The 16,165-nt window shown below is 38.0% G+C and overlaps 1 protein-coding gene across 3 annotated transcripts; it reads right to left on the bottom strand.

The window, feature by feature from the left end:
- Positions 1-1,039: 1,039 nt before the first annotated feature.
- SPC25 (SPC25 component of NDC80 kinetochore complex) lies at positions 1,040-15,506 on the bottom strand. 3 transcript variants are annotated; one of them, XM_006153566.2, is made up of 7 exons: positions 15,391-15,506; positions 14,003-14,155; positions 13,844-13,909; positions 9,503-9,649; positions 7,902-8,006; positions 3,597-3,695; positions 1,040-1,244 (listed from the first exon to the last, which is right to left on the bottom strand). In XM_006153566.2, exons 2-7 carry the CDS (start codon positions 14,139-14,141, stop codon positions 1,120-1,122), a joined length of 681 nt encoding a protein of 226 aa, XP_006153628.1. In that variant the 5' UTR covers positions 14,142-14,155; positions 15,391-15,506; the 3' UTR covers positions 1,040-1,119. The 3 variants fall into 3 exon arrangements, with proteins under 3 accessions (XP_006153628.1, XP_006153629.1, XP_006153627.1); XM_006153567.2 differs by having other exon boundaries at positions 15,382-15,483; XM_006153565.3 differs by lacking the exon at positions 15,391-15,506 and adding an exon at positions 15,305-15,372.
- Between the last annotated feature and the right edge of the window lie 659 nt (positions 15,507-16,165).

The raw sequence follows: 16,165 nt of genomic DNA, 5'->3' as shown, positions 1-16,165 counted from the left end.
CAAGAGCCAGGTCTTCTGTGTGAGTGGCCACTGAGAGGATATCCTGAAACTCCCTTCCTATTGTCACAAACTAAACTGGCCTTAGTGTCCCTCCTAGACTATGCAGGGAAAAAGCAGAAACAACTGGAGACATGGAAGGCATGGTTCCATGCCTCTTAAGTGTGCCCAAGATATCCTAAAACAACATTACATGGTTTCCATTATAGCCAGCATACCCAAATACAACCAATTTACAAAGTGGTGAAAGTGAAACCCCAGAAAGGCTCGACATACAAGCTGTCTGTAGCAAATAGATGATAAGCTTATGATAAGAGAAGATAAACCCATCTGGGCTGCAACTGTATAAATATTACAGAATGGAATCTGGTTATAAATTTCTACATTTGGATTTTCAATAACATATCCTTTTCTGGATATCTTAGACCACTGCCAACTTTCTTCTGATGTGAAGGATCCGTCCTTTATTGCAACTGTAGATCTCCCTTGGTGTGAGTTAAAAATATTCTTTTATGACATTAGGATGACCTTAGATAGTAATATTTACTTTGCCAAGTACATTTTAAGAACTGCCTACCCTAGGTTGGGCCCACCCTTTAATTTTGTAATATTAAGAGTCCATCACTCCAGGCACGTGTGCGTGCGTGTCCAAGATCCCGAGAGGAGAATGGAGGAGAAGGGATTGTGGCGTGGCATCCCCCCTGGGGGGTGATTTCTCGCTTTCTGTCTCTCTCTGTCTTTCTTGCGAGTGCACACGCCCTATAGCAAAAACCTCTCCAAAAAAAGAAAGAAAGGAAAAAAAAAGATTCCATGACCATCTAAATCTAGGAGACACTGAAAAACAGTGCAGGTTGTACAAATTTCCATTCTTAAGGTTGCGATAAACTCCCCAGGCCTGTCATTTAAACAAAAAATAAAGTGTATTAGCTTCCATTTGAAAAAGAACACATTTTACTTCATTTGTTTTCTAAGACTTTAATAAAAATAACTTAAGGAAACACACCATACAAAAATGTTACAAAAACACCAAAGTATAGGCAGACAATAGAAAATGAGAATTCTTTTAAAAAGAGAAACACAATAGAAAAGAAAATTAAACCATTTTTACATACTATTTACACGTTAATTGTAAACCAGAGCAGTAAAAGCTTTCCGAACATTGGCAAGAAAAGCTGAGAAATTGTTGGTCTTCCTTACATTCTCTTGAAATTCTGCTAGGCACTCAAGATGAGGAGCACAATCTGACACTAGAAGGAAAAAAAGAAAAAGAAAATTTGAGGATTTTTTATGAGAGGGAGGTATTTCTAAGTTACGTGCTCTCATTTGATCTGAATATCAACTCCATTTTAGTGAACTGCTTTGAACATAAAATGATACACTTAATTTTCATATGCTAACTATCTTTGGACCTTTCCTCTATTTATTTTCTACATATTCAAATCTTAAGTATTATAATCTTGCTTTAAACTTAAACAGATGGCAGTCAAGGGATGGAAAAGCTTAGGAGTGAAACAGAATGCCATTTTCCATCATCTTAAACCTGTGCGTTTTGCTTTAACTATTTAAACCAAACATTTCATTTTGTTATTTTTCTCTACAAAACTTTGGCATGACTGATTGCTGGTTTCTAGCTGTTGGGTTAAAATGAAAAAAAAAAAAAAAAGAACAACTTTCAATGCCAATCCTGAACAACATAGAATAACTGACTTTAGAAGTATCTGAAGTTCTGCAAGTGAAACGGAACACAGTTACTATCCCAAGAGTGCTATTTACAGGGCCTGTTAATCAAATAAGACTCTCTGTCATGAAAAACAGTAAGGTCCTTGAACTCGGTTGTAGAAGCTGGTACACTGTAAGAGTGTCTCCAGTGGGAATGATAAAAGGCAAAGAACCATCTAGTTTTCCTTACCATGAATCCTATCCTTTATCAAGAGGAAGCTACTAAACCACGTCAGATTTCTCCCACTTTTGGAGAGATTGCTTAGGACACAAGGTCTACGATCACAGCAGAGAAAAAGAGCAAAGGGCACTTGGTTCAAAATCTATCCTATATTTTTAATACATTAGCAAATACTATGAGATTTTATAGTAATGAAGGGTATCCAATTTAGAGAAAATTAAAAAGCTAAGTAAAAGGTTTTTGGAGCTTCCTTTTTAAAATCTAACACTAGGGGCCAGCAGCTGGCAGTGGCAAAGCTACTGGACTCCTACATGGTCAACCACAGTTCAAGTCCTAGACCTGGTTTCCTGAGAATCATGCTGGGGTGTGTGCCTAAAATCCTGAGTTCTTGAGAATCATGCTGGGGTTTGTGCCTAAAATCCTGAGGAAAGAGAATGGAGAAAGGGACTACGGTCTGGCTATCCTCCCAGGGAGTGATTTCTCTTTCTCTCTTTCTCTCCAGTGAGTCATGTGTCTATGGTAAAAACCTAAAAAAACCCAACACTAGATTAGAAGATATTTGCCTAAATAAGACAAAAATAAACACTTGTATGTAAATTAGATTTCCAAAATGTAAATTCCGTAAGAACAGAAACCGAGTCACCAAGGCACACGAGACAGCCATTTAGCAAGTCACCTGAGTGCCTGTTGGCTATACATGCTTTAGATAATAACATAGGTATAAAACTCTTTCTTAGGAATTCCAATAAATTAAGGACTACTTAAGAAAAACAAAAAAGATAAATATATGTTTACACACTTCTTGTTCACACTATTGCCAATCATATATATTCCTGATAAATCAAAGACCACATTTCTTGCTGTGGAATTAGTAATTAACTTACATTTTTATTTATTTATTTTTTTGGAAAGGTTTTTGCTATAGGGCGCATGCACTCGCCAGAAAGACAGAGAGACAGAAAGTGAGAAATCACCCCCCACGGAGGATGGCCATGCCGCAATCCCTTCTCCTCCGTTCTCTCAGGATCATGGGCACACACGCACATGTGCCTGGCATGAGTTCAGGCCACTGGGTCCAGAACTCAAACTGTGGTCGACTACATGAGAGTACAGTGACATAGCCATTACGCCAACTGCTGGTCCCTTAACGTACATTATTAATGCATGGTAATTTCATGATGAGACTGTTTTTTCAAAATTTATTTTTGGGAATTTGATGTATGCATGCACACATGCCCAGCATGCTCATCAAGGTGTTGGGTCTGGGACTCAAACTGGCTATGTGGGATCCAGTTGCCTTACCTACCACTTGACCAACTGACCCTACACAAGATTTTCAAATCACCTACTTAGGTAAATCACACTATTCATATTTAGGTAGCCATATCCATCATAGGTTTCACTTTGGGTTATCCATTAAGACAGTTCACATTCGCACATGGAAAGCAGTGATCTTTGGTCTTTTAGACTTTTCAGCTACTGTGGCACTGCTATCCTGAAGAGATATTACTTATTCTGGCACCTACATAACTATCAATCAAATTATACTCACATCTTTCAGAAGACAATAACTCAAGAAGCAAGACTGAAAAGGGAGGCAACAGCATGTGAAAACATTACTTCACATTACTTTATATTCCAATTCAAATAATATTGTGGGTGCCAATCTTAAATACCAGTTAAGAGATTAAGTGTATACCTTCATAGTCCCTTGCTTCATTTAGATGCAGGGAAAACATAAATGGCCTCTCAGGATGCTTGGGGTCAATATTAGTGAATATAAACTGCAATTTATCACCTGAAAAAGGAAATTAAATTATTTAGTATGAGAATTTTCTAGTGTGCCTAAGTTTTCAACAGAGATAAGCTGACTTACCCCGCCCTTTGATTAATATCTGTATTAAGTATTTATATTCTCTTAATGTTTCCAAATGTAGAAGCTACAAATTAATCTTAAACTATATTGTTATTTAAATTGTGACACCAAAAACACAGATAAAATTATAAAAATACAAAACACTGAACTTCATTAAAATGAAAAAATTGTTCTTTAAAGAACACTCTATTAAGAGAATGAACAGACAATGGGAGAAAATATTTGCAAATTATATACTGCTAACAGTTGAATACAAAGAATATATTTTAAAACACCTACAATAGAACAACAACAACAAAACAAACAGAAAAACCACCCAATCCAATATGGGCGAAGGACTTGAATATATATAGTCAGTAAGCACATGAAAGGATGCTCAGCTTCATTATTCATTAGAGAAATGAAAACCAAAACAACAATGAAATACCATTTCTCACCTAATAGAATGGCTATTAAAAAACAACAACAGAATATGGAGGAACTGGAACCCTTGTACATTGTTGGTGGATGTAAAATGATAAAATGGTGCAGCTACTACAGAAATAGTTTGACAGTTCCTCAAAAGCTTAAATGCAGAACTATACTATGACCTCATAATTCCATTCCTAGGTATATTTCTCAAAGGAACTGAAAGAAAAAGACTCAAACAGGTAACTGTACATCAATGTTCATAGCAGCTCTGTTCATAGCAAAAGCTGGAAACAATCCCGTGTCTATCAGGTGAATAGATAAACAAAGTGTAGTATATATAAACAATGGAATATTGTTTAGTCATACAAAGGAATCAAGTTCTGACACAAACAACATGGAGGAACCTTAAGAAAGCATATTAAGTGAAATAAGCCAGGGCAAAAGGACAAATACTGCATGACTCCCCTTGTATAAAATATCTAGAATAGGGACCAGCAGTTAGCATAATGGCTATGTCGCTGGACTCCCATGTAGTTGATCGTGGTTCGCATCCCGGACCCGGTGGCTTAAGACTCACGCTGGGCATGTGTGTGTGTGTGTGTGCCCAAGATCCCGAGAGGAGAATGGAGGAGAAGGGATTGCAGCGTGGCCATCCCCACTAGGGGGTGATTTCTCACTTTCTGTCTCTCTGTCTCTCTCTGTCTGTCTAGCGAGTACACACGCCCTATAGCAAAACCTCTCCAAAAAAAAGAAAATGTCATGACTTTCCCAATGACCTACTAGTTATCTGGACTTTACTATACTCTATTTTCTAAACACTTCCAAATGCTCCCAAAAGAGTAAATATCTGGGAGAAATTCAAAATGGCAATAAGGTATAAATTCACAGGCAATTTAGTTTTCTATAGTATAAAAATTTCAAAAATCTCATTAAAGATTCTTTTAATTATAAAAATGTTCAGAAGCTTCAAAAATGTGCCTTGCATTCAACTTCAAAATGAAATAATTATGCTGTACAGCAGATCTGTAAAGTTTTAGTAGCAATGGGAGGGATACATGCCAGAGAAAGATTTTATATGATATTCAGTTATGCAAAATGAAGGGTTTAATTTGGATTTTTCTCTTCCTTAAAACATTATTTCTTGATCTTGAGGGCTTTGACAAAGTAAGACCAATAGATATATGGAAAAAGGACTCAAGCAAAGAAAGAAATACAATTAGAAAACAAATGAGGGAAAAAAAAAAGGTCACTTTTTTTGAGAGAAAGAAGGGAAAGGGAATAGAGTTGAGTTAGGTAATTTGGACAGGGTCTTGCCAGTTTGGGATCCCAGTTAGCTAGGACCACAGACATGTACTACTGTGCTGGCCTGTTTAAGTGGGCAGGGAGAGAACCAGGCCTTGACATGCAGTTTAAGGCATTGCACATTAGTGCTCTACCACTTGTTCCAACTCGCTGGGCCAGAAGTGGTTGATCACCTTTAAGTTAAATATTACAAAAAAAGCACATTAATAAACAAAAAATAGAGGGCCAGTAGATGGCATGGTGGTTGCCGCACTGGACTCCCACATGGCCCACCATGATTCAAGTCCTAGACTTGGCAGCTTGAAACTCACACCAGGCATGGGTGCCTGCATGTTCAAAATACTGAGAGGAAAATGGAGAAGGGATTCCAGTGTGGCCATCTGCCCAGGGAGTGGTTTCTCTCCTCCTCTCTACCTCTCCATCTCTCCATCTCTCCAGCAAGCACATATGCCCTATAGCAAAAATCTCTTAAAAAACAAAAACAGAAAACTGGGACCAGCAGTTAGCATAATGTCTATGTCGCTGGACTCCCATGTAGTTGACCACGGTTCGAGTCCCGGACCTGGTAGCTTAAACTCATGCCGGGAACATGTGCATGCATGCCCAAGATCCTGAGAAAACGGAGAAGGGATTGTGGTGTTGCCATCCTCCCTGGGTGGGGGGTGATTTCTTGCTTTCTGTCTCTCTGGTGAACGCATGCGCCCTATAGTAAAAACCTCTCAAAAATAAATAAATAAATAACTCTGGGAAGAATACAATAAAAATTGATTCTTTGGTACACTGTAGGTAGATGCTCATTAAAGCTACCATAGCAGGCCTGAGACCACTACCCACAAAACCTTGGAAAGGCCTACTTGCACGGTTGGCTCTTGGCTAGTGTGTTTAGGTTCCCAGGCCACACTGGTTTGATAATTCTCCAAAAGAACTGGGGCTCGTTCAGCACATGGTCATATTCAGGACTATGATTTACTACAGCAGAAGCACACAGTATGCTCAGCAAGGGAAGAGATGCATGGGGTAAAGTCCAAGGAAAACCAAGCACAAGTTTCCAAAGTTTCTAATGGGCTTTCTAGTAACATTTCACATGCATTGTCGTAATTCAACAGTAACGTAATTAAACTCATCTTGTGACCACTGGGTTAGGATTCTTAAGAGCGTATACTAGTTTTCTCTGGACATTGTCCCATGTACCTACATTCTGAGTTCTATAAGGGAAGTTTATACAGCTCCAACACAATAGGCATTGTAAATTAGCACATATACATGTAACCGCTATAAAAATATCCAAGTGCTTAAACCCAGTAATTCTTCTCTAGGAAACAATTTTAGGAAAATCAAACCAAAAAAATGAGAAAGTCTATGTTCACTGTAGAATTCCTAAAACAGAAAAAAAAAAGACACAATCGAAATGGTGTCAGAGGCAATATATGTGTTAAATTACATATAAAGGATTGAAGAAATCATGCTACCTTAATAGAATGAATTATAACACCACCATTCAAAATGACTATTATGAAGGTTTATAGCAACTAGAGAAATACTAGCTAGTGATACAATGCCAGTAAGAAAAAAATTTGCATGTTGACAACGCAAAAAGCACATTATTAAGATACTAGATGATAAATAACGAAAACATCAGTAACTATGTTAGAATGATAAAAAAATTATAATTTTTCCCATTTTCTAAAAGTTAGTAATGTGGCACTAAATTAAAATTAAAGGAAGCCACTGTTTTGAATTAAGCTCGTACACTAAGTGCCAACAGACCAGATTAAAAAATCAAAATGGAATCACTCATACTAAAGTTCTACATCACCAAACTGAAATTAAGCTGTTCATGTCACCTTCTGGGAAATCAGGAGAACAAGAGATAACAGTAAATATCCCAAAGAAGCCAGTTTCAGTAAGTTTCCTTTCCTGTAATCCTTAATTTTTCTGTTTTGTCTCCCTTATATGGCAGGTTACTCTGAAGTGACCAATCCACTTGTTATTCCTTCTTTCTGCTTTCTTCAGCACTTCTCTGTCAATAAAACCAATCTCTTCTTTGGGGCCAGCAGGTGGCATGGTAGTTAAAGGAGCTGGATTCCCATAAGGCTGACTATGGTTCAATTCTTGGACCTGGTGGCTTGCTTTCTCTTTCTCTTTCTCTCTCTTTGACCAAATTAAAAAGTAATAATAACAAATGGAATAAAATAAATAATTCTTTTCAGAAAACTTCTTCTGTAAAGCATATCAGAACATTTCTATTTTATGGGATGAAGTATTTCCTGATTCTAGAATCACAAAGCTAATTAAGGTCTTTAATTGTTGTGGTTTTGTCTTTTGATAGTGGTCATGATTTTAGATGAAAAAAATTTTGACTTAAGACATACTTTTCAAACCTCCTATGTTTTAGTTATATTGACATATACTTACCATAAATCTTCCTAATTTCTAGTCCAAGTCGATCTTTATACAAATCTACAGATTTCTGCAGCCTTTTCAACCTCTCTTCATTAGCTTTGTTAGCAGTGGAAATAGCTTTTAAAAAGAAATACATATAACATCAAACATTTTAAATAAAATTCAATGTTCATTAATTAAAAAAAACTTGAAAACAACTTTAAAATGCTGACAGGTTTATGAATCTGCTTATATTTATTCAGTTTTTATACCTATTAATAGACAAGGAGGGCTTTTGTTCATTCAAGTTGGAAGGACTAATTCTCAAAAAAAAACCATATAGCTATAAGAGAAATAAGTTTTATTCTATTTTATTATGTAGATTAATAAAGAGGCCATGGATTACATGGCTAGTATAGAAATAGCAAGGCATCCTTTATACTATTTGTTTTCTTTTTTTATCTGGATAATAAAGGATATATTCATTGCTTCATGGGAAAAACACTATTCCTATAAGCATAACTATTTCATTAGAAATCAGCCTCCTTTCACACTAGTTCAGAACATTTTAAGTTAGCACTACAGCCCCTAAGTAATATTTAGCAGATGAAAAAAATAATTACGCAATTTACATATGCACAAAAACTCTGTAAGAACAAGCAGTAACATAGCAAACTGCTGTTTTCAAGAGATCTGAAGAATTACTTAGTTTATGGGCAAATAGTGATCTTAGTTTTTTTTAAAAAAAGAGATTTTTGCTATAGGGTACGTGTGCTCACCAGAGAGAAATCACCCCCTCCCCCGAGGGAAATGGCCACGCTGCAATCCCTTTTCCTCCATTCTCCTTTCGGGATTTTGTACACACATGCACAAACACACGGCCAGTGTGAGTTTTAAGCCGGTGGGTCCAGGACTTGAACCATAGTCAATGTGGGAGTCCAGCAACATAACCATTAAGCCATCTCCTGGTCTCAACACTGCTTCTTTCTAAAGGAAGCATTCATTTGAATATGAAAACTTTTGAGACAAAAACTTTCCAGCATAATGAATGCTTAATATTTATTTGGCAGAGAACAGTAGTGGTCAATAAACATTGCATATTGTAAAAATCACACGGAAATTTCAGCAATGTAAATTTTATTTAGTGATACGGTCTCCTACTACTTAAACCCTCATATTGACTTCATTATGATTCTGATTACATTAGAAATCAAAGAACGTCCTTTAATTAAAATGAGAAGAAAACTCACTGAGTTAACTTTACTGACACTTTGCAGGGATGACTGGCTGAGCAACCAGCTGGAACAGGTCAGAAGTATATAATAATCCAGGCTATATAATGGCTATAGTACAACCATTAAGTGTTGTGCCTGGAAAGCTGGCTCCCAAATGGCTAACATGGCTTGAATCCTGGCCTTGGAAAATATGATAGGCACATGGGCATGCATGTCCAAAATCCTGGAGATAGAGAAAACAGAGAAGAGAGTGCAGCATGACCAGACCCCACTGGAGAGTACACGCTTTTTCTCTCTCTAGTGAGCACGCAAACCCACCGGTAATTATTCAAAAATAAAAAAGAATCACCACCACTTTGGAATTTAATGTTTTAAAGGTGTTTACAACCAGAGACTTACCTTCCTTCTTCTTAGAATATTCTTCCTTAAGGTCCTGAATGTTTGCAGCCAGTGCTTCCAGTTCCTGCTCTTTGCCTTTTACTTCAGCAACCAACTTAAACAAGTTTTCCTTTTTTTCTTGAATGAGTTTATTGTGCCTGCAGATCTCTGTGAGAAACACAAGGTATTAGCTAGAATACATACACTTTGCTCTGACATGTATCTAAGGAAAAAAAACAAAATTTATTGACTTTCACAAGATGAGTAAAGATGCTTTCACTGATAAGCTTTCCTAATAACTCAAAAGCTTCTAAAGTCCAAAAAGAAATCCTAATCCTTCCTACTTATCTTTGAAAATCAAAAATGAGGAAACGAAAATACTTTTTAAAATGAAAATACCAAATTAAACCAGAAATAGAAAATCAGAAGAGCACAATCCCTGTAGCTCCCTTGTCCAATAAATATAAAACCCACCACCAAAGACAACCAGACTCTAAAAGATGGCTTTATACAGAGCTTTGAAGAAATAGCTCATCCTGATGCTACATAAATTACTCCACAACATAGCAAAAGATGGACAGCAGGGAAGTAGGCAGGCAAGCAGGCAAATCTTAAAAACGTAGCATAATTCTGAAACTAAAACTCAATAAAGATAGCACTGTCCCTCTACCCACAACCACACAAACCAGTCTCACTTAAAAACATAGGTCTAGATATGCTTAATAGAATATTAACTTACACTTAAAATAATACACTAAGAGTAAATATGACTTATTCTAAGGATATATAGTGAAGGCATAATATTAGGAAAATCACATGACTGCAGAGATATTTCATATAAATTCATATCACTTCTGATACTTCTCCTTAAACCAGAAATAGAGGGACATTTCTTTTGATAGAAGCAAAATAAAAACCTTTTGAATTTCCTAATATACTTAAAGTGAAACACAAAGGCATTTCTAAAAGGAGTAAAACAAGAATGTCTGTCATTGTCATTTAACATTTTCCATAGACATTTCTAGCCAACACAAGTTATATAACCAGTAAACTGTTAGAAAGGAAAAGACGGTCTTCATTATACAGGTTGAGCATCTCTCTTGGGTTGGGACCAGAAGTGCTTTGGATTTCAGATCTTGAAACGTTTGCAGGTAGATGAGATATCTTGGAGATGGGACCGACGTCTAAATGTGAAATTTATTCATGTTTCATATGCACTTTATACACATAAGGCTAAAGGTAAATTTATAAAATACTTTTCTATTACAGCATTTTGACTCAGCTTGTATGTGAAGTCAGGTGTGATCATGTCAGTGCTCAAAAAGTTCTAGATTTTAGTTTTAGATTTTGGATTTTTGCATTAAGGATACTCAAACTGTATGTAGATAATATACATCTATCTAGAATACTCAGAAAAATCTTTTGAAAATCTACTGAAAACTATTGGCTCTCATAACATCAATCACTATTCCATAAGTGAGAAAAATTACTCTTGCTAATATTAATAACTAATATTCATTTTTGCTATTCAAATTCCAAATTACTAGCTTTTGATAGCTATCTCAAACATTGACTAGCACCTCATTTCCCATTCTCGGCTTTAATCCCTCCATCCTGCCTGCCTTCTTTGTGTCCATATCCCTGTCCTCATAAGCCCTTCCAGTTCTCTTAAATACAGCTTCTGCAACTACCCACACCTCTCACATACATCCCCAAAACAATGACGAAGTCTGCATCAACCTGGTCAGACCTCTGTACTAGGAAAAGGAATATCTCAACAGGGTTACTCCTTCCTCTATTGGCTGGAAAACAAATAGAATTGCTGCTACTTAGTGCCCACTGCCAGAGACATGGGTCCCCAGAGTGCCAAATGGGAGGCTACACAGGGAGAGGAGGGACTAATAGTTTAAGAACTCTAGGACAGGTTACAGAAGTCAAAGAAACAGAGCCAGCTGAGCTCAAAGGGTGCTTTATAACATGCCTACGAATTTTTGAATTAAATATTTAACTTTACTAATATTTAAGTGAAATATAAACACTTTAAAATAAAATACTGTTAATAGTTGCAGCCCAGCACTACATTAAATTAGCCAAAATATTAATATCGACATTGAATTACAATTACAAGTAAACATGGTTTTAAGGATAAGTAATTTTAGAGGATATTTTCTAAAGTAAACAAGTTAGGGCTGGCCCACAGCACAGTAGTAGCTAAGCATTCTGACTCAGCAGCTGGAACCCCCATGGCTGACCACAGTTTGAATAACAGTCCAGCAGTTTGAAAATCATCCTGGACACCTGTGCAAAATCCTGCCAGAAGGAATGGAGGATTGTAGCACAACTCCCCATTAGAGAGTGCTCTCTCTCTTTCTGGTGAATGCACACACCCTCCAGCAATTTAAAAAAAAAAAAAAAAAAAAAAAAAAAAAAAAAAAAAAAAAAAAAAAAAAAAAAAAAGGTAAACAGGTTAGTCTAACACAGAACTTTTGAGGATCTTAAATACCATGAGTTTTCAAAATGAAAATATATATGCTATATGTTTCTCGGATTAAAGTAGGCATGGGATTCTCAGTGCTTGCTTAGTATCTCTTAAGACTAGACTTCCCTAAGTAGTAGGGTAGCAACAAACAAAACATTCAGGAATTTCCTAGATCAAGAAGTGGGCAGACTCTATATGAGAAAAACTGTAAAATGTGCCTGAGACACATATTTGACCTGGATATTAATGACATTTTAGGCTTCTAAATATTTTTAAGAAGTCAGTATTCCCCAAATTCACTTCGATATTTAATGTAGTCACAATAGAATTAGGGGACTACAGACGGCAAAGAAAGATCTAATAGAAGTAATTGCTAAATCTGTCTATAATACTGTAAAACAAAAGAATCTTAAAGATATCCATGTGTTTTGATCTGGGAACTTCATGTTTACAAAGTTACCCTTGGAAAAACAGGATATGAGCAAATATTGGGTTGTCAGAAAAGTCATGATTTTTTTTCTATGTTTTTCTTTTTTTTAAAAAGATTTATTTATTTTTAGTTTTATTTATTATCATTATTCAATTTGGACCAGAAAGAAACAGAGAGAAATGGAGAGCGAGAAAGCAAACTGCCAGGTTCAGGCCTTGAACTGTGGTCAGACACGTGGGAGTTCAGTGTCTCATCCACCATGCCACCTACCAGCCCCTCTGTGGTTTTCTATGCAAAAATGTATCATGACTTTTCAGGCAACCCAATATTTATATACAAAATTTTTTCAGTGTTAATAGTGATGAAAAACTGAAAACATCCTGTCTAATAAGTAAAAAAGTTTTAAAAACATGGTATACAAGTAAAATGGAATTCATTCTTGAAGAATTTAGTAATGCAATAAAATACTCTCAAAGTGGAAAAAATCAAATGCAACATTTCTCTGCTTCTCTCTTTCTCATGCTTAAAATCAAAGAGGCTTTTGCTTTTACAGAGGTTACAGAAGAGATGAGAGAAGCAGTCACAGGGCATGATTATCTATACATCAGCATAGGGGACCAGCAGTTAGCGTAATGGCTATGACGCTGGACTCTCAGTTCGAGTCCCGGCTCGGTGGCTTAAACTCACACCGGGCACGTGTGCATGCATGCTCAAGATTCCAAGAGGAGAATGGAGGAGAAGGGATTGCGGTATGGCCATCCCCCTCGGGGGGGGGGGGGGGGGGGTCGTTTTCTTTTCGGTCCCCACTGGGGGGTGATTTCTTTCTGTCTCTCTCTCTCTCTGTCTTTTTGGCGAGCGGATGCGCCCTATAGCAAAAAAGCCTCTCCAAAAAACTAAAGAAAATATATACATCAGCATAGATAAATCTCACAAGTACAATACTGAGTGAAAAAAAAGGAAAGAACACATGTGATCTCATTTAGATAACATTTAAAAACACAATCCAGAACAAAAAAATGAATAGGTAAGGTATAGAAGTTGGGAAGCATAATAACTTGGGGTGATCTATTCTCCCCTTTTGTTTTGAGGAGCAAACAAATGTATGTGAGCGTGCAAGTGAGCATCCTTTTGAGGGTCTCATGCCACAATCTTTCCCCCAACCCTCCAGCTCCTCTGGATGTTGGACAATCCAGTCACCTGAACCCAAAGTCAGCATGTAGGTTCCAGCATTGAAGTTCAGTACACTGCAGACTGTGCCACAAAGGCTGGGCAAAGACATTCCATGTATTAAGCTAAGTCATGAGTACATAAATGTTTTTGGCTTTTTACATGAGTGTATATGTGAATGCATAAAAACACACACATACACACACACTGCATTGTCTTATTTGTACAAGGGATTTTATGATAAAGATATTTAATCTAAAAAACTCTGATCTAGTTTTTCACATACGATTTTGATATTCCAGAAACATCTCAACCATTCGCTCTTCTTCCTTTAATTTCACAGACAGCTTTTCTGAAAGAGAAATTGAAGTATCAATTCAACTGAAATACCATTAAAAAAATAAAAACAAGAACAGCAAAATGGCATATTATAAGTTTAAGGTACCTGCAAATGCTTTAATAGAATCCTTGTAGGCATCTCGTAGCCCCACCATCTGACAGGAAGTGTCACTGACAGTACTTCTGAATTTATTCCAAAATTCATTTATGCCTTTATCAAATAGTGCCAGTTCGTCCTCTACCATTTTGTAAGACAGCTCTACAAAACATACAGAACACACATTGTATTTTTTAAGAAATACGGAAATAAAACCAGCCACATATGTCTTTTTTTTAAGAGAGATCTTAGCTATAGGGCACATGCGCTCGCTCAGAGACAGAGGTGGAAAAGGAGAAATCACACAGGGGAGGAGGTTGAGGTAAGGGGGAGATGGCCATGCCACAATCCCTTCTCCTCTAGAGATCTTGCTGCCTCCTATTTTGATCAGGGATATTTTGACGGTTTAACTTTTGCTGGAAAACAGTTAAATGGCTTACCATTCAACTCTAGATATTCCAGGACAGGTATTTTGATCAAGGATATTTTGACGGTTTGACTTTTGCTGGAAAACAGTTAAATGACTTACCATTCAACTCTAGATATTCCAGGACAGAACAAGCCACCTGGGCTTAACTGTGGTTAAGATGCAGCATAAACTACCTCTGAAGGACTGGTAAAACAAGTAATTGCACAGGATGGGATGTTGTAGGACCCTGCGAAAAAGTGACTGAGTCTGTTTCAACCACAAGCATAATGGCTAATTTAAGAGTTCCCTTCCAGATTCTAACCTGAATTGCCAGGTGGCCAAGCGGCCCTCTCCCATAGGATAAGACTCCACACCTCCATCGCGGAACAGAGAAGGTAACAGTTAAAATGCAGGCTGGAGGGGCCAGCAGGTGATGTAGTGGTTAAGGTGACTGGAGTCCGTGGCCACCGCGGTTCGAGGATCACCTCAGGGGCTTGAAAATCAGTGTTTGCGCCCAAAATCCAAAAGAAGAATGAAGAAAAAGGGATTGAGGCATGGCCTTGTCCCCTGGGGGGCTGATCTCTCTCTTTCTCTCTCTCTGTCTCTCTCTTCTCTGGAGAGCGCTTGCGCCCTATGAGAAGAACCTTAAAAACAAAATTTTTACATGCAGACTGGGGTGGGAGTTCAGTGGGTTCAATCTAGGGTATGAACAAGTCACTCGACTCCCTGGGCCCAGTATCATTTTCGTAACAACATCTTGGGAGACTCCAGGTCCCAGCTCTGTGACGCTAAAACCTTCCCAGGAGAGCCAAAGACATTTCGTGCAGTGAAATCCAGAACCTGTTGGTTTCGATGCTCCCAATTCCCAAAAGGCCCCGAGGCCCAAGCAGCAAAACACGCACCTCCCAAACGCCGTCCTGAAAACACACACCCCGCCTCCACCGGTGGGTCGAGAATATTGTTGCACCCCGACGCCTACCTCCCTCACCTGCACCGGTAGGCCTGAGTCCCGCCGCCTTCCCTACAGGATCCGCACTGCCCCAAACAAACGCCCCCCTCCGAATCCCCGCGGCCCCGCCAACTTGCGGAATTCAAATCTGGGGCAATCCCGCCACCCGCCTCCGGAAGCCTACTCGTCTTCTAATTGGCTAATACTACAGGCCCGCCATAAAGAGATTGGTTGGTCTCACTCTTCGAGATTATCGCGAGATAAAAGTGGGGAAATGGGCATTCTGGGATTCGTAGTTCTGAACGACATCTGCGTCTCCGTTGTGCCTCGGAAAACACTAGTAAATGCAGGGGGACTCATCCCCGGGCAATCCGTGCACCAGACTCAAGTAAAGGTTTCTGCAATAAATATAAACACTGAATACAAATCATATTCTTTGTCAAGTATATGCCCTCTTCTTTGTGCTTATGTGGGGTTTGCTCCAATTATGAGTGGGCAGACACATGCAGAGGATACTCAGAATACGTTCCTTCTTTTCTACTCCCCCAGCTTCAGTAACAACGGTTTTTTAGACCCACTAGAATAATATGTTGTTATTTTGCAGGATTCCAAACTGGATGGAACTATCACACTATTAAAGTCACCTGCTATGTTCCTTGACCAAAGGAGAGAGGCACAGCCATGTATGAACTCTGATTTGCCCAAATGGACAAGCTGCAAGGAAGCTGCGTTGCCTAGGAACTCCAAATAGGTGAAATGCATTCACTATTTGAATCCTTCTTGGTAAAGCTGAAAAAAAAAGAAAAATAGGGAA

Source organism: Tupaia chinensis, unplaced genomic scaffold (assembly GCF_000334495.1).
Source record: "Tupaia chinensis unplaced genomic scaffold, TupChi_1.0 Scaffold000381_1, whole genome shotgun sequence".
In the NCBI taxonomy this organism is placed as follows: Eukaryota; Metazoa; Chordata; class Mammalia; order Scandentia; family Tupaiidae; genus Tupaia; species Tupaia belangeri.
This window is presented reverse-complemented; position numbering and strand designations above follow the sequence as displayed.

Bases quoted from the DNA above. Each gene is read 5' to 3' on its own strand.
- SPC25 (XM_006153566.2), bottom strand. From the start codon at position 14,141: ATGGTAGAGGACGAACTGGCACTATTTGATAAAGGCATAAATGAATTT. The intron at 8,007-9,502 runs GTAAGTCTCTGG...TCTTTTTAAAAG, and splicing joins ATATTCTAAGAAGAAGGAAG to CTATTTCCACTGCTAACAAA. The intron at 3,696-7,901 runs GTAAGTATATGT...TTCCTTTTTCAG, and splicing joins AGAAATTAGGAAGATTTATG to GTGATAAATTGCAGTTTATA.